The 21980-nt window shown below is 42.9% G+C and overlaps 1 protein-coding gene across 2 annotated transcripts in view; it reads left to right on the top strand.

Moving 5' to 3' along the window:
* Window positions 1-21980, top strand: part of Plekhh2 (pleckstrin homology, MyTH4 and FERM domain containing H2) — a 96168-nt gene that overhangs the window by 48317 nt on the left and 25871 nt on the right. For both annotated transcript variants that reach the window (XM_028765117.1, XM_028765116.1), the window contains 8 exons: window positions 6318-6398; window positions 8993-9172; window positions 12433-12541; window positions 13923-14035; window positions 14708-14887; window positions 16250-16347; window positions 17814-17991; window positions 18732-18887. In XM_028765117.1, the coding sequence (XP_028620950.1) occupies window positions 6318-6398; window positions 8993-9172; window positions 12433-12541; window positions 13923-14035; window positions 14708-14887; window positions 16250-16347; window positions 17814-17991; window positions 18732-18887 (1095 nt within the window). The remainder of the gene's footprint in view (window positions 1-6317; window positions 6399-8992; window positions 9173-12432; window positions 12542-13922; window positions 14036-14707; window positions 14888-16249; window positions 16348-17813; window positions 17992-18731; window positions 18888-21980) is intronic.

Here is a 21980-nt window from a genome sequence, read left to right as displayed (position 1 = left end):
GAGAGAGAGAGAGAGAGAGAGAGAGAGAGAGAGAGATTGATTTTGTACATGAGAGACCTAACAATACATCTTGACACACTCCTATTGCTCCAAGTACTTACGTGTGGAAGACAGTTCTCTCCTTTAACCTGTGGGTTCTGAGATTAAGTGCAGACACTAGACTTGGTGGTAAGCATCTTTCCCCACTGAGCCATAGCACCAGCCCTCAGCTTGTTCTTTGAGACAGAGGTTTACTAGACTAGCTACTCAGAGGGCTGTGGGATCCTCTTCCACACACTGGGATTAAAAGCACACAGCACAGCACCTGGCTTTTTCTGTGGGTGCTGGAATGAACTCAGGGTCTCATATTTAAGAGCAGGTACTTCACCTTCTGAGCATGCCTCCCCAGCCCAAATATCAAAGATTTTAAAAACACAACCATTTAGGGGCTGGTGAGATGGTGGCTCAGCTGATAAAGGTGCCAAGCCTAATGCCTTAATGCAATCTCTGGTATGCAGAGAACAGCTCCCACAAATTGTCCTCTGACCTCCACAAATGTATTGTAGCATGTGCTTATCCATCCATCCATCCATCCATCCATCCATCCATCCATCCATCCAGATAGATAAGATAGATAGATAGATAGATAGATAGATAGATAGATAGATAAGAGATAGATAAATGTGATTTTAAAGCATATGTAAAGCATTTTAAAACATTCCATCTGAGTCCTCTCTGTTGGAAGAATCTATCTTTTGAAGTCTTCATGCAAAAGACCTAGGAAACTATAAAGGTTGGAGTCCCATTCTCTTTCAAATGTTTAAAGCATCCTGTTGGTCACTTTTGAAAATACTACAATAAAATATATATATTCATAGTGATGTGCTTGAGTCCTGCTAAGAGGTATAGAAAGATTGTATAGAAAATTGTACATATACTACACTGTCACTTGTATCTAATGATAACATGAGAACATGGGTTGGCACTATTTTCAGTAATATTTACAAAATCTGACTGACTGTGGTAACACTCTGCACCAAAAGTAAGAAAGAATTCACCAATGTATTCAACAGGGGTGTGTTGTCTGCGTGTGTGTCTGTGTGTGTGTATGCTGTGAAGTGTGTGTGTATATATGTATATAGGGGTGGTATAAGTGAATGTGTGTATGAGTATGTATGTATGTATATTGTGTGGTGTATGAATGTATTTATGTATATATGTGTGTATGTGTGAGTGTGGTGTGGGTGAAGGTGTGTGGTGAGTGTATGTGGTGAGTGTAGTGTGTCTGAGTGTGTGGTGTGTAAGAGTGTGTGTGCATATGTGTGTGGTGTATATGTATGTATATGTGAGTATGTGTGTGAATGTGTGTATGTGTGCGAGTGTGTAAGTTAGAAGTTCAGGTCAAGTGTCTTCTTCAAGCCCTTGTTTGTTTCCCTCACTGAGCCTGGAGCTGATAAGAGCTAGACTGGCTGGCTCAGCAGGCTTTGTTCCTGTGTCTGCACCCGGAGCACTGGGGTTTATATGAGTTCTATGAGTCCTTCATCAGGGTCAGACAAGTGCAGCAAACACCTTTATTCAGTAAGCTGACTCTCCAGCCCATGCCTACATTTTAAATGAGCTTAAATCATGTAGTTAAATAACTAAGCCATCTGTGCTTATGGACAGGATGCTTCTTAGATTTCTCTCCTGATGCTTATGATTGTTTTCTTAGGCAGGGCCTTACTATGTGGCCCTGGAGGGCCTATAACTCACTATGTAGACTGGCTGGCCTTGAACTCATGGAGATCCACCTATCTCTGTCTTCCAAGTGCTCAGAATAGAGGTATGTGCCATTTCTGGCACTTAATATTTTTATTAAGGATAAAATATAACAATTAACATTATTAATATTAGATGTGTACTGTGGAGACATCTATGAAGAACTTGACTGATTTAATCCTGAATCTTGTCCTTGGAATCTCCATGCTAACGCTTAAGAAGAGTATTCCCTCTGCAATCTCTTTAAACAAGAGAGTCCTGTGGGATTTGTGATGAGGCCTTGGACATATGGATGCTGTTCACAGCTCGCTCGCTGAGGAAGATGAATTTGTAGGAGGCATGATAGAGTCTAAGCACAGCCGAAGTCATGGCTCTTGTGGACATGAGACTCTGAACTATTATGGGAAACAGAATGGAAGGCCGAATTTAAATGGTGACCACCAGAAAAACCAGTTTGTTTGGATTGAGGTTAGGAAGTAGACAGGATTTTATAAGTATCCAGATGGAAGATGGTACTAGGTGAGAACACTTGTGAGAAAGGAACCGCTTTCAGGAGATGGACACGCTGTTTGGGACCATACTGAAGGTTTGGGTTCTGTAAAGATAAAGACATCTTACCTAAGAAGCATCACGGGCTAGCAAGATGGCTCAGCTGTGAAGATGCTTGCCACATGAGCCTAGCTGGCAACCTGAGTTCAATCCCTGGAGCCCAGGTAGAAATTACCCACACAGTTGTCCTGCAACCTCCACATGCACGTCATGGATATCACACACACACACACACACACACATTAATAATAATAACTAGTTTTAAAATAGCCTGGTGGGCAGCACAACAGAGTGCACTCAGGAGGAAAGAGCTGGCAGAGAAAGGAGGGCTTGGCATCATTTAGGTGACTGTTAATGAGATAAATCTCCCAGGAAAGGACAGACTGTAGATATTCAGAGGAGGGGATGGAGAGTGGAGCATTCTAAAATGGAGGGTGTGTAGGGGCATGGGTGAAAACTCCTGAGGATTTTTCCTCAGAAAAAATTGATTTCCTGAGACCAAGAAAACGGCAGAGTAGACTTGAGCAGGAGGGTGGGGTCTTTGGGTCATGCCTGACGCGCTCTGGGAAGAGAGCACATTGCAGAGGGATGGAGGGGAGTGAGAGGCCAGTGTAGAGTGTGAGTTTGCATGGCTGTCTAGACTCTCCAGGACATCAGAAGGAGTTCAGCTGGGGGACATGGAGTCAGAAGAGAATGGCAAAGACATGTGCCTGGATTTACAGGCTAAGGGAAGATGCCAGGAAACCTGGGAGATCCAGATGTGAGTGGGTGGGAATCAGGGAAGGGCACGGTGGAAGGGCGTGAGGAGGGCTGTAGGTGGACGTCTGCGCTGGAGGGACGTGGAATGCCGTCACTTCTAATGCCTTTGGTTTTCTTGGTCTCCCTAAGACAGATATTTACTAAAAGTGGGAAAAGGATTGACTCTGATCCCTGGGAATGTGGTGTAGCCTGAGACACTTGGGACTTACATGCGTTACCGAGGGCTCACTGAACCGGTCTTCAGTCACTTGTTTGTCTCTGGTGTCTCCAACAGTGTACATGTTAGAAGCAGAGGCGTTGTAGTGTAGAGTCAGGAGCATCTTCTTATTTTTACTATGCAATAAATTTGGAAGAATTTCTACAGCAAATACCTGTATTTCCCTCACCTGAATTCCACAATTCACTTTTTACTTACTTTACTGTCTGCCTGTTGAGGTGGTTGTTTGAAGAGTGCATTTTTATTATAAAATTTCAAGTATACAAAAGTAAAGGATGTAAAGTCCCCTCACAGACTCAACATTAGTTTCAACAGTCACTAACCATGGCTAGTACTAATTCCGGGTACCCACCTCCTACAATTTTCTCTTCTCATACCCTCCCTCCCCTGGGCTATGTACAGGCGTGCGGAGGTGCAGTATTGTTGGATGGATTTGTTAGGAACATAGGAATGCAATTCCATCATGGGCCCTGGAGCAAGGATTGTTTTGTGATCAAATCCCAGGTTGGCAGAGAGGGAGGCAGGAATGGAGACACTAGAGACAGTCGGATCAGGGAACCTGAGACAGGAAGGTCAAAGAATACTGGTGTGAGGAAGAGGGCCACAGGGTGGGAGGCTGTGGAGGTCGACAACTAAGGATATTAGTTATAGAAGAGAACCCCATGGAGAAGAAAGACATCGGGTGTAAAGACAAGGGCTGGGTGGAAATGTGGGAAATGGCAAAGTTTACAGGAAATGGAAAGAGCGCAGCTGAAGAGACATTGGCTGAGACAGCGGGAGGAAGAGCTGGTGAGCCACACTGCTCAGGTACTACCTGTGTGACCCGGATTAAGTTACTTACAGGTCCTATGCCTCAGTGTCCTCAACTGTGAAATGGAAGATAGTTATAGTGACAGCCCCTAGGGGTTAAAAACATGAAAGATATTTTGTTTAAACATGTAAAGCGTGTTCAGACAGTGCCTGGCCCATGAGAAGCCCTCAGACAGTCCCTGGCCCATGAGAAGCCCTCAGAAGTGTGAGGTTTTGTCATAGTTGTTTCTTGTAGATGCTAAAGTCAGCCAGGCTGATGACAGGATAGGGATAAGGTGACAGGAAGGGAAGGGACCAGGGAAGCTTGTGTTTCGGGTGTTGACAGAGGCGTAGGGTAAAATCTGTTTTAACACTACTTATATGGAAAGCCTTTATTATCAAAGGTCAAAATTCAGTTTTTTAAATAGTTTGATTTGCCAAGCCTTTGAGGTCACCTTTACATCTCCATAAGGATTTGTCTGGTATGCTGATTTATTAAAATACTTTCGAATCCAGAGTTTGAAGAAGTCTTTACGTAAGATGTGTGCATAAAGATGGTGTGTGCTTGCGTTTGGAAAGGCCAGCTTTATCACAGTATCAGAGCCCACGTTTGGTATAGGTGTAGTCATTGTTCTGGTTTAACATTAAATCATTTCCAAAGTACACGAATTATACTCCAGGTTTGAGGAACCTTCTTTGAGAGCTGTTTAAAGAAAGAGGAAACAGCCCTGCAGTGCACTGTTTAAAAGCCCAGGATATTCCTCTGTAAATACATGTTTCAAAATTTAATTAAACTGAGGGGTGTCGTGCCAAATGCAGCATTTTGTTGTTGCTATTTCTCAAGGAGCATTCTAAATCCATCAAAACATTAGGCAGAGTTATTTGTTGAAACCATAGCTTCAAATGCCGCAAGGCTAGCTGGTTTATGGTTGTAAGAGAGGCCATTAGACTATTTAGTGAGGAGGGAAGCATTTAGTACAGTTACTATTATATTTTGATTTTAAATGTTGTCTCTCATTTGGTCAAACAATAGCCCAGGAAGGTGTACAGTAATCCTACATTGGGACAGGGTCACTGGATAAGTCACTTGTCCGAGGACACCAGAGCATGAATATGAATGTTTGTGTGTGTGTGTGTCTGTGTCTCTGTGTATGTCTCTGTCTCTCTGTGTGTCCCTGTATCTCTATGTATGTGTGTGTGTCTGTGTGTGTGTGTGTGTGTCTGTGTCTCTGTCTCTCTGTGTGTGTCTTTCTGTGTGTCTGTGTCTCTGTATAGATCTGTGCTCTCTGTGTGTTCCTGTGTCTCTATGTATGTGTGTGTGTCTCTGTGTGTGTGTCTCTGTCTCTGTCTCTGTGTATGTCTGTGACTGTCTGTCTCTGTGTGTCTCTGTGTGTGTCTGTGTATATGTCTTTGTGTTTCTGTCTCTCTGTAAGTGTTTGTCTGTTTATGTCTGTGTCTGTTTCTGTGTATGTGTCTCTGTGTGTGTGTGTGTGTTTCTGTGTCTCTGTGTGTCTGTGTGTGTGTTTTTGTATGTGTGTATCTGTGTATCTGTGCGTGTCTGTATCTGTACACAAAATACTCTGGAATAGGAATAACGGGGCTTTATCTTAGGCTTGCCCACTGGTGGGACTGTGTCTCTTTGTGTCCTTGTAGAGTGGAGGTTGTGGTGGGTGTAGACCTTGAATGCCTGTGCCAAGCAGGACTAGTGCAGATGGGAACTCGCAGTCCGGAGCTACCAAGGCCACCAGGTTCTGACCCTCACGGTGCTCATCTGATCTGCCGCTTACCGTAGGCCAGCAGTTCTCAACTTCCCTAACACCGTGAGCCTTTAGAACAATTCCTCATGGTGGGGTGACCCCCAACCATAATGTTATTTTCATTCTTACTGCATAACTGTAACTGTTGCTACTGTTATGAATCATAATATAAATATCTGATATGCGAACCCTGTGAAAGGGTCTTTTGACACCCCACCCCCCAAAAGGAGTCCTAACCCACAGGTTGAGAACCTCTGTTCTGGCCTGAAGTTTCACATGTGGTGACACACAGCAGACTCTCTGGAAGCGTTGCCCAGTGTGTCGTAAAGCTTGCAGTCTGCAGTGCTATCAGCCACTGTCACAGACAAATCTTGGGCAGCGTTTGAGCAGTCTGCCAGATTGTCACTTCAGTCTTGAGCCAGCACCTGTAGAGCCTCAAAGAGAATGTATAAAATACTGCAATTTTCCAGACTTCTGAACTGCATTAATCCATTGAAGTATAATTTCAGGTAAAACATGGCTACTCTAAGAGAGTCTGGTGCGTGCTTGTTGGGAAGACCTTGTATTATTTTCGTAATCAAGAGGATAAGGTATGTACCCATCTTAATATCCCAGCGAGACAAAGAACTTTGCTTGTGCTAGCTTAAAAAGCTTTTCTCGTTGCCTTTTCTGTTGCTAGGTGAGACTTTAGAATTCTTGGTAACTTGGTGTCATTCATATTTATTACTGAGGCAATAGCCTGCTTGGCCTTTATTTTAAATTTTAGCTTAGTACCTTGTACCTGATGTACTTTCTAAGGACTGAAAGAGCAAAGCCTTGATTTACTGTGAATGCTCACTTAGCCACTCTTCCCAGTGTTCTGACCAATTAGGAAAACAACAGGATGTGAGCAGCTTGGAGAGGAGGAGGAGGAATCAGCGCTGTTGGGCCTTGGATGCCTGGATACCTCTTACCGGTTCATCCACTTGCACCTTACATCTTGTCTACTTGTTTTTAAACTAATATCTGCCTCACTCCCAGGAAAGGAGTAATCTTCACTTTGAAAGTAGAAAGATAGGCCATCTACCGATGGCCCCAGGTCGTTGTGGACACTCGATGTCACTGCAACTACATGAATTTAGTCAATATCAATGAGCCTCAAGCTTGGATAAAAGGACGGTGTTGGCAGCCTGAGGCTGGTCAGTTAATGACCCAAGGGTCGTCCAGTGACCATGTGGGTCAGTTATTACCCTGGTCTCTTTTCTCGGGCTGTACTCTCAGATCTACCAGCTGGCTTTAACACTCAGGCTGTTGTTCTCATGTTGCCGGTAACATGAGAGTTGACAGTCATAGCCGTTAGAAAGGATGTGTCCAGAGGAGCGAGGAAAGAGCTTGTATCACAGAGCTGCCGGAAGCTTTAGGTCTAAGCCCAGTGCAGAGCAACACTCAGCATTCCCTGCTAAACTGATGCTCAGGAAGATGGCCATTAAAGTTCCGATGTGGAATTGGGGACACAGTTTTGAAAGGTTCAGTGAGTGAATTTATCTTTAAGATAAATTGAGGGGATAGTGGTAGGGACTGGACGATCTTCTAGAGGTCTGGGTTTAGTTCCCAACACTCACATTGAGACAGATGCTCGCAGTCACCTGTAACTCCAGTTCCAGGGAATCTGACAACCTCTCCTGGAACCACAGACATGTGACATACACAAAGAGAGACAAGCACATACATATAAAATAAAAATAATATGTTTAATTAAGTAATCCTTATTATTAACCAGCCACTAGGGAGATAGAACACAAAATAATCTTTATTTATTAATGTGTCTCTGGCGTGCCATGTTCCACAGCCTCTAGCTTTTACTCTGAGAGAGACGAGGCACACTGGAGGATTTTGAGCAGAACCACCACAGTCCTACCCTTGTTAACAGGAACAGGCTTCTATTTAGGAGCAGACTGAAGGGAACAGGGAAGATTCTAACCAGAAGATTGTTAGACTAATCCAGTCCTGAGACAGCTGTGGTTGGTGGAGACCATGGCACTAATCAGAAGCGACCATATATTCTGGAGGTCTTGTTGATGGAATTTATGTCAGTGAAGGAAGAGGGTCAGCGATGCTGTCAACGTTTTTGGCCCAAACTTTTGGAAAGATGAAGTCACTGAGGGAGGTGGGAACAGCTGGAGGGAGCGGGTGGCTGAGGTAGCCGTGCTGAAGATGAGCCTGAGATGTTCGACATCTGAGTCCAGATCATGGGTCTGGAGTTAGGCATCTGGGAGCAGCTAGCATAGGCTGGGACTGAAGCCATGATCTTGGATGAGATCACCCACTGTGTGTAGGTGGTCAGGACAGGGAGTCCAAGCACAGAGCCTTGGAATGCACCAGGAAAATGAATGCGAGTGCATGCCTTAGGGGTTAGAATGGGCTTTTTCAAAGAATTGCAGCCAGCACTCAGGAAGCTGATGCAGGGGGATGACTGCAGTACCTATGTATATAATGAAACATTGTTTCAATCCCTTCCCCATCAAAAGGGGAAAAAAGTAATCACTGCAAACATTTGCAAACCTGACCAAATATTTTAGAAGCTATAAATCTGAAGAATGTTCTTAACTAGCATAAAAGTTCCAATTCAGATCTACTAAATCACTAACAGGGAAGACATGTTTATGTTAAAGAATAAACTTTAACAAAACGAGCTGTAGGAAGGTTTGCTTACCCTTAAGTTGCCATGGAATGGGTCACCGCCTTTCCGGGGGATGGGTGACACACTTTGACAAATGGTCTGAGAACACAGGGTGTTAATGGGGATCGGAGCTAACCTTTGTACCAGCTGCCTAGTTATTTTCCCAGGGGACAATATGGAGCCTATGTCTACATTGTACCCTTTGATTGACTAAAATCAAACCACTCACCAATCTGAGAGGAAAACAGTCCACTGAGTGTTTTCGCTGAAATAACTATATCCTGAGCGAGGTCACTTGATTTTGCCTCTAATGTTAAATGCCCAGTATTCACTTGGTGTTTCTATGCCACTGTTAGGGTTTCTGCTTGTTGCTGTTATGTTGTAATAACACGAGCACTTAGACTTCAGTGAGGTAGTCCTTTCTCAAAGCATGCCTTTTAAAGAGAAAGATGCAAGGGGCCACCGTGACTTCTAGTAGTAAGAGATGGACAACGCCTTCGCTAGCAACACTGGCCTTTGCTTCAGTTCCCTCTAGGTCAGATCAAACTCTGGGAGGCTAAGGTGGAGGAGGTGGACAGGTCCTGTGACTCGGATGAGGATTACGAGACCAGTGGGCGCTTTCTGCTGTCTACTCACTACACCATCATTGTACACCCCAAGGACCAAGGCCCTACTTACCTGCTCATCGGCTCTAAGTATGAAAAGGTACTTAACGTCTTTGCGGTTCGTCTAAAGTGAGCCAGACGTTATACTTCAGGTACTGAGGGTTTCAGGCCAACTTTATGGAAATAGGAACAGATTTTTGGGAGGAAAAAAAAGCCTTTTCATTTCTGTCTTCTGGGTTTTTTACTTCTCTGGAAATAAACATGCTAAACATGCTAGTCTTCAGTCTGTTGACAAGAGTTCTGTCAAGATCAAAACTAATGGTGACCATGGAGGACAGAAGCGCCTCCCGTGTGGAAGTGTGAGCCTCCCTGGCTGGGCATGTCTGGTGAGCCTAAGCCTTTTAACAGTTTTCATTCTTTGTTGGTTTTGTTTTTTCCAGTAAAAACTTTGGTTTAGAGACAACAAAAAGTGAATAATTATATTTGCTATATGTCTATAACTGTGAATGATAAAGGAAGAATCACAAATTGATGGAAATGAAGTGTGTATTTATTATATGTACTATTATATTTTCTTGTATTTTGATGAAATTAACTACTAAGGAAAACATAATTTTTCATTTTACACAATTGTCAAAAATTAATTTCCGGATGAATTTAAAGCGCTAAAAGAATTTAATGATTTTTTTTTTAAAAAAAGTTTTTATATTTGAATTGAAAGTGTTTTCTAAGAAAAAGACACAATTTAAGAGAACAGTGGCAGTGGTGGGGAAACTAAAAATCTAAAACCCAGGGCTCAGCAGCAAGAGTGTGCTGCTCTTGCACAGGACCCAGTTCGGGTTCTCATATCATATCAGAGGCTCACAACCCCTACAACTGTAGCGGGAGGTATTCGAAAGGACACCTCTGGCTGGCTCCCAGCTTAGCAGCCATGTTCCCACACTAGTGGTGGCAGGGTGTCCTCATCTGGCGGGCTCTCCAGCTGGGAGCTCCAGGACTCCCCTCACAGCCATGCCAGCCCACACCACGATTGTCCACCCTGCGATCATCCATCACACCCATCACCCGGTTAATTAAAACTCTAAGGCATAAGCTATAAAGGCATAACTTTAAAGTTAACCAAACAGATTTATATATCAGCAAATACTCAAATCCCAAGATGTCCACACAATTTTGACAAGTTATCCCAATTATTCTACTCTTTAGATTTCATATCTACCTATTTTACTTGAAGCCACGCAGGTCCATGTCTGCTTCCATTTCACCTTCCTCACTCTCGGCGGTCTCTGCCACCGTGAGCTCCGCCTCCCTTTTTCCTATCCAATCACAGGTCTCCCGCTGCAAATAGATTGGACAGGGAAATTTCTGCTACACAGTCTGTAATTCTGGTTTCAGGGGCTCCAGTGCTCACTTCTGGGCTCCAAGGATATGAGGCAACCAAGGATGTACTTACACACATGCAAGCAAAATTCTCATGCACATAGAATAAACATAAGTATTTATTAAAATCCTTTATATTGAATAAGATTGCAAGTGGAATTAGGATATATAATAAAAACTCAGTATTCCATGTGTGTCTTGAACATAGAAACAATAATGTCTTAGTGTTGGTGATTGTGTTTAAACACATGTATCATGCAAAGTCCTCTGTAGATGTCTTTATCTTTACAGTGACTCTTGCAGGAGATGGTTGTATTTCCACTTACAGAGAGAAAAACAGGAACACTTGCCTGTTGAGATTTACACCCGTTTCTCTGACTCCAGAACCCAGGCTCCCAAACATTTGTGTTTACTGTTTCCTGTATGATTAAAAAAATTACATTTCCAGAGGTAGGCGGATTTCTGAGTTCGAGGCCAGCCTGGTCTACAGAATGAGTTCCAGGACAGCCACGGCTACACAGAGAAACCCTGTCTCGAAAAACAAAAACAAAAAACAACAAAAAAAATAATAATAATAAAATAAAAAAATTACATTTCCAACAAAAATGATAAGGCTCACTTAAAAACTTACTAAGGCAGCTAATCATAAATCAATAGAATATTGACTTCTATAATCAAAGAGATGGAAAGTGTGAAAAATGACAAATTTAAAAGCTTTTGTGAGACCTCCCTGGAGTAGGGAAAGCACTCACTTGGCATTGGAGGGGGAGCATGAGGGCCGAGAGCACACGGGGAAGCTCCGGCAGTGTCCACTGGATGGGTTTCTGCCAGTCCCTAGAGTCTAGTTCCTCACCATAACTCCTATTTCTTTTCCAAGATCATACACTAGGGAGGACACAGATATAGCCTGGGAGTAGACTGCTTGTCACACATATGCAAGGTCTTGTATTTGACCCCAGAAGTTTCTTTAAAAGGAATATTATACAAATAAAATTATCATAAATTAATTGTATTATTTAAAATTTTTTATTTCAGAAATATTTTAAATATAGAAAAATATAACAAATGCCTATCTTAACTAACAGGTGTTAGATGGGACACTATCTTTTATCTGAAAAATTAATGATAAGTATTACTAAAATGCAGAAATTATAACAGTCTGTTTCAGTATCGTATCAACTATTATAAAAATTTAGTCTACATGCCAGGCGGTGGTGGCACATGCCTTTAATACCAGCACTTGGTAGGTAGAGGCAGGTAGATCTCTGAGTTTGAGGTCAGCCAGGCCTACAGAGTGAATTCCAGAACAGCCAGGACCATACAGAGAAACCCTGTCTCAAGAAACCAAAAAATAAACAAATAAAAAATAAAAAATTAGTCTATACATTTATTCCGACAGAGGAAAACAGAAGTTGAAAATTTGACTTTTTTCGTTAAATTTTTTCATTTCTCCAGTATTTTGTATATACTACCTTGGTAATAAGATTTTAAACTGGATAGATTTTGTTGTATTTCTTAGACTATAAGAATTGTACATTCTAAAATAACTTCAGCTAGCTCTATGTAGTACATGTATTTACACTCTTTAACTTTATCATGCTTTTCTAAGAAGTGTGTGTATTATAGTGAAAGCTGAGCGTGGCTCGAGAGTGAGCCCTCCTCAGAAACTTATCAAAAAGCTCCAGGTTCAATACCTGGAACCCACAGGGTAGAAAGAAAAAGCCAGCTCCCTCAAGTTGTGTGTGACCGCCACATGCATTCATGCCGCTCATGTGCACATGTATACACACACACACACACACACGTACAAATAACAAATCTAAGGAAGTGGTTTCTTTTCTGCCTCGAGGTTTTTGTCTGTTGTTGGTTGGTTGGTTTTTGTTTGTTTTGTTCCGTTTACTGTGTTTGCAGGCTGTTCCTTCTGGTGAAATGAACCGGATAGCTTGGCTAATGTTTCTGTTAACATGTTCTCTCTTGAAGGAAACCTGGCTTTATCACCTCACTGTTGCAGCTGGAAGCAACAACGTAACTGTTGGATCGGAATTTGAACAACTGGTTTGCAAGCTGCTCACTATAGAAGGGGAACCCTGTAAGTTCCTGAGCACACAGGCTCTGGAGTTGATGACGCTGATCCCAACCCCTTAGCCTGATGGGGTTTCACGTTGTGGGTTTCTCTTTCCCTGTGCCTGGCCACCTCCTCCCTGACTTTGTTTGTAGTGGGCCAGAGTTCTCAGGCTCCAGGAACACTGGCAGCCCTCATGCTCTGTCCTGTCATGCTCACTGCCTCTGCCTGCATTGCTCCCCTTGCCTGCCGTGCCCCACCTTGGCACCTCTCCCTAACATGATGAAACGCTTGTTAGCCTCAGAAGATCCCTCAGCCAGCCCTCTCAGTGCAGTCGACTCTCACAAGGTGCTTCACCCGTGTTGAAGTTAAGCCCCAGTTCGCCTCTCCATTTAACCCATTTGTAGCATGTGTAGCTTTGCGTTGGCATTACTTTTACAGCTATAGTGTGTTATTACATTTGTTACTGCTGTGAGGGACGGCTTGATAAGCAGCTAAGTGTTTCATTAAGTGGGAAGGTAAGGGAGGAAGAGTTACTTTGTGTCTGCACCTTGAGGGGACACAACCTTGGGGTGCAGAAGGCACTCTGGCAGGACAATGAGGTGGCTACTGATCATATGGATTGCTCCTTTTTATTCAGTCCAGAACCCCAGCCTGTGGAGTAGTGAGACCCAGTGTTCAGGGTGGCCCCCCCTTCTCTGTTAAGCCATCTGGACACGCCTCACAGACAAGCCTAGAGGCAGATTTCTGAATCTTGTCCCATTGAGGTTTAAGATTAGCTGTCCTATACGATTTCTAAACATTGAGGTTCAAGATTAGCTGTCGTATAAGGTTTTCCACTGCGTCTCTAGACTATGTCCCGTGATTTCCGCACAGAGACCACATTGCATTCAAACTGACCAGTATTTAGGCCGTGATAGGGTGAAGTCTGGGGGCTGCTGCACGCCCAGCTCGTACTCTACCACCAAGCTGCACACCCAGCCGCAGTGTAGGGATTTCAGAAGCATTGATTTCAGGAGTGACTTCATGTTCCTCTCTGTCTTTATATCTCCTCCTGGTTGGCTTCTCTCTAGATCTTGTCGGAGATCCTTGTTGTTAAAGTTACTTTCCTAACCGGCTCATCACCTATTGGCATGTGTAAGCAACACGATGCCAAGTAGAATTATGACAGCTGAGTCAGTCAGGGCGTGGCTCTTCTGCAATCACTCTGCTAGAAGAGAAACATGGGGACCGCAGGGGCCTGAGGATGACAGAAAACAGCATTGCTGGGAGGGTGGTTGTTGTTGTTGTTGTTGTTGCATCTGACCCTTGGGAGGAAGTGAGCCAGGCCGGAAGGAGCTAATGATCAAGCCAATGGAACCAAACGACTGAATCCTCTCATTCTGCTCATGTGTTCTTCTGTGTTCAGCCTCCCAGATATGGAGACACCCCATGCTCTGTCACAGCAAAGAAGGAATTCTGTCCCCTCTGACCACACTGCCTTCGGAAGCTCTGCAGACAGAGGCCATTAAGTTATTTAAGGTAAAATTGTTGCTTGTTGGCAAATCATGTAATTAATTGAATGTGATCATTTGTTACACTGATGATAAGAAGATACAAGATGGTGATGATGATATGATGATGGTGGTGATGATGATGGTGATGATGGTGGTGATGATGATGATTATGTTGGTGATGGTAAGATGATGATGGTGATGATGGTGATGATGATGATGACGGTGAGAGAAATGAGCACTCTTTACCCTGAGCTATACGCCCCAGCCTCGCTGTCTTCTGGAGAACATGTAGGATGATGCTTCATCAGGAGGCTATTATGCATTGTGTGATAAAGGAAAACATTTTAAGGAGGGCAATGGAAAGTATTTAACAGGCCCAACTTGAACTTTAACGTGAGAATGTGAATATTAAAATGGATGGCTGACCGCTGAGGTGGACATGTTTCAAAGCTGTTGTTAGAGAACACAGTGTGATCATTGTGTCTTCCAAAGTGACGCCTCTTTGTCTTTGGCAAAATCCTTTTGCTCTGAGGTGTGCTTGGTCAGTAGCCACTCCAGATTTCTTCTGATTGGAGTTATCATAACATATCTTTTTTCATTGTTTTAGACAAAGAACTATTGGTAAAAGATAGAATGGCTATGGTTTGTGCAAAGTCAACAGGGTTGTTTCTCACGGCATGTCGTCTTTCCCATGCAGACTTGCCAGCTCTTTATAAACGCTGCGGTCGACTCCCCTGCCATTGACTACCATATCTCTCTAGCTCAGAGCGCCTTGCAGGTCTGCCTGACACATCCCGAGCTACAGAATGAAATTTGCTGCCAGCTAATTAAGCAGACAAGACGGAGACAGCCGCAGAATCAGCCAGGACCATTGCAGGTGTGTATTGATGCATGTGCATGCAATTTGAAAGGATTTCTTCTGACCACAAGAATGGTGTGCATTGAGTACAGACACCCGAGAATACAAACAGTATGAATGGAAGATGGCTATTGATATTTTGATGTGTATCCTTTAGGTTCACTTGTCTATAGTATCTTCTATAGAAGTGTGTGTACATTATCAACTCCCTCGGTATTTACAGCGGAGCGTATTGTGCATATTGCCCTTCTAAAACCACAGAATGTAATCACTTCTCCCGTGTCATTAAACATGCTTCAGAAACTAAAGGTTAAGCTCTTAGTGATCACGTTAGGGGTTGGAGAGATGGTTCAGCGTGTATTCTGCTCTTCCAGAGGACCAGAGTTCAGTTCCCAGCACCCACCACAGGCAGCTCACAACCGCCTGCAGTGGCTTTGGAAGCTGAAGGACAGAATCTGATGCCAGGAGCTTTCCTCTCCCTGCTCCCTGAGCAGTGAACAAATGACCTGTCCTTGTTCACCAGTGGGTGAGCCCCAGCCCACCCTGCCTTCCAGTGCTCTCTGTCGTCCCTGGCACGTCTCAGTCCCTCTTGAATCCCTCTCTTCCTTTCCCGTGTTCTACCTTACAGTCCATCCCAAACTCTATCCTCCCAGGAAATCTCTCCTGGCACCCCAGCCATTGCCTTGGAGTTATAAAAAATTAATTCATGATATTATCTTTTATTATATTTTTCTGTGTGTTTATATAAGCTCTTCCTACTGGATTAGACTTCTCAAGGACAAGATCCATCTTTCTCACCTTCTTATTGTAAGATTCCTAAAAACACTGGCATTATACTTGTTTAATGAGGAAAATCACACAGAGAAGAGAGCAAAGGGAGAAAACATAACGTGACCTTGTTACCCTCAAGTCAGTCTGTCAGGATTTTATACTTCGCCCTTATCTGTGTATGTGTAGCGAATAGAGGGGTTGGAGTGTACAGTTTTTAGTTTTAGTTTTTGACCATTTTGTAATGCACTTTTCTCAAAGTTGTGTTTAAATAGATAAGTAAAAGCATGAAGGAGTAACAGAGAGTGAGGGCCCCATTCATTGTGTGTGACGTTAAAGAGAAATGTTCAGCCTATTGGTAAGCTTTGGTGCTGCCATTGGAGACCGTAGGTAGGATTACGTGCATCCTGGATCTGACACACTGTTGAATTGTACACTTTTAATGTAATGTAAATGCTCTGAAGAGATCATGTGTGGGTAGACAAGGCAAGCTGTGAGGGTTAAGAGACCCGTTCATCAGTCCCTCCCCTCCCACCCTCTGCCAGGCACATGGCTCTGATGTGTCTGTGTAGCTGGCATGGTCTCTAACGAATGATGCTTCTCCTTACCCAGGGCTGGCAGCTCCTGGCACTCTGCGTTGGACTCTTCCTTCCCCACCACCCTTTCCTGTGGCTCCTCCAGCTGCATCTACAAAGGAATGCAGATTGCAGGTGTGCAGAGCACTAGGCAGCTGAACTATTCATGTGGCCTCGAAAGTCTACGATAAATCATAAGTATTTAATAACCTTCCAGGTATATTCTCAAAAGAATTCGTGAAGCAAATATTGGGACAGGAAGCCTTTTGCTATCATTTTTTTGTAGAGCCTGGGAAACATTCCCTTTGTTATGTTAAGTATCTTATACAAGATTGCTAGGAAAGCATGAAGATCTGACAGAACATTCTTAAATGAAAAGATGGTGTCCATTGCAGGTGTGAATGTCTCACATTCCTGGGTAAAAGCAACTGTTGGCTTTCTGAGTTTCCCCTTCCACCGATTTATCCAAATTGGACTCTTTTTGTGGACGTCTTCCCTCATGGTCTTCTTTTGTTGTGAAATTGTATTCCGATTGCTTCTGTTTTTGTTTTGTTGTTGTTGTTGTTTTATTCTCTTGAAAAAGATATTCAAAATCCGTTATTAGAATGACCTCTTTAGTCTAGGGGCTAAAGCAGTTGGCCAGGGCTTTTCCAGGTTCATCTTGTGATCTGAGAGAGGTTGATGGGAGGTGGTTTTGTTTGTCCGATTGGTGGTTCTGGGGATCTAACCTAGGGCCTTGTCAAATGACAAGTGAGCGCTCTACCAACTGAAGCATACCCTAGCCCAAGAGGTTCATGTTAGCGTGACACACACACACACACACACACACACACGAACAAAAAGCAGCTTGGAACAAAAGAAAAATACCCCTTAGTCCACAATATATTCTAGAGATGCTGTGACGTCTCTAGAGAGAAAAGCTGTGACCAAGATCATGTGACTATTGTAACTGCCCAGCCGCTGACAAATAGTGGCACCATTGAGTCTGTCTCTCAAAAGCACTTGAGTATAAGAGTATTTAGAAATGCCATTTTTTTAGAAACAAGATAAAATTTGTGTTTAATTTTATGCTGTATATAAATAAATAAGGGCAGATAAAATCTTGATCCCACTTACCCATTTATATCCTTGAAGGGTTTCTCTGCGTGCTGTTTATAGGATATGAGTTTTTGCCTGAAGGCATTTCTTACCTTGTTTAGTAGTAAAACAATCTGTACGTTCTTCAAGAGATTGCTGGGATACCAGGGGGTGGCACTTAAAAGCAGAGTCCCTGCCTACTGTGCCTGAGGCCTGGGCTCAGTGTGGAGAACTCTGCCCTGTAGTTTTATTATAATGTATTATTCTTTATGCATTATCTTCTTTCAATTTGTTAGCACCATGGTTATCTATATTGACTGTATAATTACTGGTGATTTAAAATTCAGCTTTTGACTATAGCAATGCAGAAAGAGTGAGGAAAAAAACTTCATGGGAATGTCTGAGTCTGTTGCAAAATTAAAGAAACTGGAGTCCAGTAAGCATTAACACTATGAAAGCTGTATGCATTAGTGTCTTAATTAAATTCATTCTTAGATTTTTTTATTTTAAGTTTTGCATTACAGGACAGAGTTTGGGAAATATGCCATTTACTGCCAGCGATGTGTAGAAAGGACACAGCAAAACGGAGACCGAGAGGCCAGACCATCCAGGATGGAGATCCTCTCCACTCTTCTTCGAAACCCCTACCATCACTCTCGGCCCTTCAGCATACCCGTGCACTTCATGAATGGGATCTACCAGGTGAGCACTGCAAAAAGACTGAAAGAGAGACTGACTCGAGAAACAATGTTATTCACTGTTATACAAATCCGAGAATGCGTTGGTGAAGTTTTCCCAGTCTGTGGGCCTGCAGCATAGTGAACCCTTCAGTGACAAGGCACAGGCATGGTTCTCCTCTTAGAGTTTTCAAATCTCAGGAATCATCTGGTAATACATTCATTCTAAGGCTTTCCCAGTTCTCTAGTCCAGATGTTCATTTGTTACCGTACATGTTACAAAGTTAGCAATTACTCTTCCTACCACTAAGCCTTTCATCCCGAGTTCAATCCCTACACCACACAGTTATGCCACCTGCCAGATACACACACACACCAAGTAAAAATTTAAATATTTTTTTTAAGAATAAACATTAGATACACAAAGGTTCTCATTGATTTAAACATACTTATTGACTACACATTATACTGAATTTCTGAGCTTACTTCCAATGGGTATGCCTAATTAATGTCTCTACACCGTATTTGAAGCTGTCAAATTCAGCTTTGAATTTCTCTCTGTTGTCTGAAGCTGAAATTTCTGAACTCTTATAGCAAGCTGACTACCGAAGTCACCTTCTTTGTTTTTTCCATCAGAGCACTGGACAAAACGTTAAAGCGCCTACAGAACACAGTACCATTAGTCACGCATAGCTTGTGCCCTGCTTCCCCAAGGCCTACTCAGTGTGTATGGTTCTCATTAAGAGTCTTGCTCCCTTTGGCTAGGTAGTTGGGTTCGATGCGTCCACCACAGTAGAAGAATTTTTGAACACTTTGAACCAGGACACAGGAATGAGGAAGCCAGCGCAGTCTGGATTTGCACTGTTCACGGATGACCCTTCTGGCAGAGACCTGGAGCACTGTCTTCAGGGAAATATCAAGGTAAAACTTAGTTCTTCAAAGGAGTCTCAATTGAGCAAACAGCAAAAAGACTCATTAGTCTGTGCTAGTTTAGTGCAGGAATTTTCCAGAAATGTAAGAAGCTTGATCAGCACATTTTTAAAAAAAATGCCAAACTTTGGCAAAACTGAAGAATTCTTTTCTCTTTTTTCCTTTTTTGGGGGCTGGGGGGCATAGAATTCTTTTTTTTTTAATTTTTTTATTGGATGTTTTGTTTACATTTCATTTGTTGTCCCCTTACCCCATCCCCCACCCACCCAGGAACCCTCTATCCCCTCACCCCTCCTCCTTCTTCTCTGTGGATGTAACCCCTACCTACCCCCCCCACTCCCACCTCCCCACCCCCCAAAATCCCACCCCCCGGGGGGTCCAGCCCTCAAGAGGGCAAGGATCTCTTCTTCCACCTATGCCCAGCAGGGCCCTCCACTCTTACCTATTCAGCTGAAGCCCTGGATCCCTCCCTAAGTGCTCCCAGGCTGGTGGTTTAGACCCTGGGAGCTGTGGTTGGTTGGTATTGTTGCTCTCCTCATGGGGCCACAAACCCTTTCAGCTCCTTCAGTCTTCACTCTAACTCCTCCATTGAGAACGCCATTATCAGCTCAATGGCTAGTTGTGAGCATCTGCCTCTGTATATGTTAGACTCTTGAAGGCCTCTGAGGAGACATTCATATCAGGCTCTTATCAGCATGCACTTCGTGACTTCCACATCAGCGTCTACCTTTGGTGACTGCACATGGGATGGATACTCAGGTGGAATGGTCTTCAGACGGCCCCTCCTTCAGTTTCTGTCCCTCACTTTGTCTCCATATTTGCTCCCTTGAGTATTTTGTTGCTCCTTCTAAGAAGGACCGAATCACCCCCACTTGGTCTTCCTTCTTTATGAGCTTCATGTGGCCTGTGAGTTGCATCATGGGCATTTCAAGGTTCTGGGCTAATATCCAATAATCAGTGAGTGAATACCATGTGTGTTCTTTTGTGATTGGCTTACTTCACTCAGGATGATAATTTCTAGTTCCATCCATTTACCTAGGAAACTCTCGAATTCACTGTTTTTAATAGCTGAGTAATACTCCATTGTGTAAATATACCACATTTTTTGAATCCATTCCTCAGTTGAAGGACATCTGAGTTTTTTCCAGCTCCTGGCTGTTATAAATAAGGCTGCTATGAACATAGTTGAGCATATGTCCTTGTTATATGTTCGAGCATCTTCTGGGTATATGCCTAGGAGTGGTATAGCTGGATCCTCAGGTAATACTATGTCCAATTTTCTGAGGAACCGCCACACTGATTTCCAAAGTGGCTGCACCATCTTGCAGTCCCACCAACAATGGAGGAGTGTTCCTCTTTCTCCACACCCTGGACAGCATCTACTATCACCTGAGTTTTTAATCTTAGCCATTCTGACTGGTGTGAGATGGAATCTCAGGGTTGTTTTGATTTGCATTTCCCTGACGACTAAGGATACTGAACATTTCTTTAGGTGCTTCTCGGCCATTCGAGTTTCCTCCGTTGAAAATTCTTTGTTAAGCTCTATACCCCAATTTTTAATAGGGTTATTTGGTTGTCTGGAGTCTAATTTCTTGAGTTCTTTGTATATATTGGATATTAGCCCTCTATCAGATGAAGGATTGGTAAAGATGTTTTCCCAATTTGTTGGTTGTCGTTTTGTCCTATTGACAGTGTCCTTTGCCTTACAGAAACTTTGCAATTTTATGTAGTCCCATTTGTCAATTCTTGATCTTAGAGCATATGCCATTGGTGTTCTGTTTAGGAACTTTTCCTCTGTGCCCAAGTATTCGAGGCTCTTCCCCACCTTCTCTTCTATTAGTTTCAGTGTATCTGGTTTTATGTGAAGGTCCTTTATCCACTTAGACTTGAGCTTTGTACAAGGAGATAAGAATGGATCAATTTTCGTTCTTCTACATGTTGTCCTCCAGTTGAACCAGCACCATTTGTTGAAAATGCTGTCCTTTTTCCACTGGACAGTTTTAGCTCCTTTGTCAAAGATCAAGTGACCATAGGAGTGTGGGTTCATTTCTGGGTCTTCAATTCTATTCCATTGATCTTCCTGCCTGTCTCTGTACCAATACCAGGTAGTTTTTATCACTATTGCTCTGTAGTACAGCTTGAGGTCAGGGATGGTGATTCCTCCAGAAGTTCTTTTATTGTTGAGAATAGTTTTCGCTATCCTGGGTTTTTTTGTTATTCCATATGAATTTGAGAATTTCCTTTTCTAACTCTGTGAAGAATTGAGTTGGGATTTTAATGGGGATTGCATTGAATCTGTAGATTGCTTTTGGCAAGATGGCCATTTTTATTATATTAATCCTGCTAATCCATGAGCATGGGAGATCTTTCCATCTTCTGAGATCTTCTTCGATTTCTTTCTTCAGAGACTTGAAGTTCTTGTCATACAGGTCTTTCACTTGCTTGGTTAGATTCACACCAAGGTATTTTATATTATTTGCAACTATTGTGAAGGGTGTCATTTCCCTAATTTCTTTTTCAGTCTGTTTATCTTTCATGTAGAGGAAGGCTACTGATTCGTTTGAGTTAATTTTATATCCAGCCACTTTGCTGAAGTTGTTTATCAGGTTTAGGAGTTCTCTGGTGGAAGTTTGGGGGTCACTTAAGTATACTATCATATCATCTGCAAATAGTGATATTTTGACTTCTTCCTTTCCTATTTGTATCCCTTTGACTTCTTTTTGTTGTCTAATTGCTCTGGCTAGGACTTCCAGTACTATATTGAATAGGTAGGGGGAGAGTGGGCAGCCTTGTCTAGTCCCTGATCTTAGTGGGAATGCTTCAAGTTTCTCTCCATTTAGTTTGATGTTGGCTACTGGTTTGCTGTAAATTGCTTTTACTATGTTTAGGTAGGGGCCTTGAATTCCTGATCTTTCCAAGACTTTTATCATGAAGGGATGTTGAATTTTGTCAAATGCTTTCTCAGCATCTAGTGAGATGATCATGTGGTTTTTTTCTTTAAGTTTGTTTATATAGTGGATTACATTGATGGATTTCCGAATATTGAACCATCCCTGCATTCCTGGGATAAAACCTACTTGATCA

Source organism: Grammomys surdaster, unplaced genomic scaffold, assembly GCF_004785775.1.
Source record: "Grammomys surdaster isolate TR1022 unplaced genomic scaffold, NIH_TR_1.0 149, whole genome shotgun sequence".
NCBI classification, from domain to species: domain Eukaryota; kingdom Metazoa; phylum Chordata; class Mammalia; order Rodentia; family Muridae; genus Grammomys; species Grammomys surdaster.
Note: the sequence above shows the minus strand (reverse complement) of the source record. Positions and strands in the feature narration are given on the sequence as shown.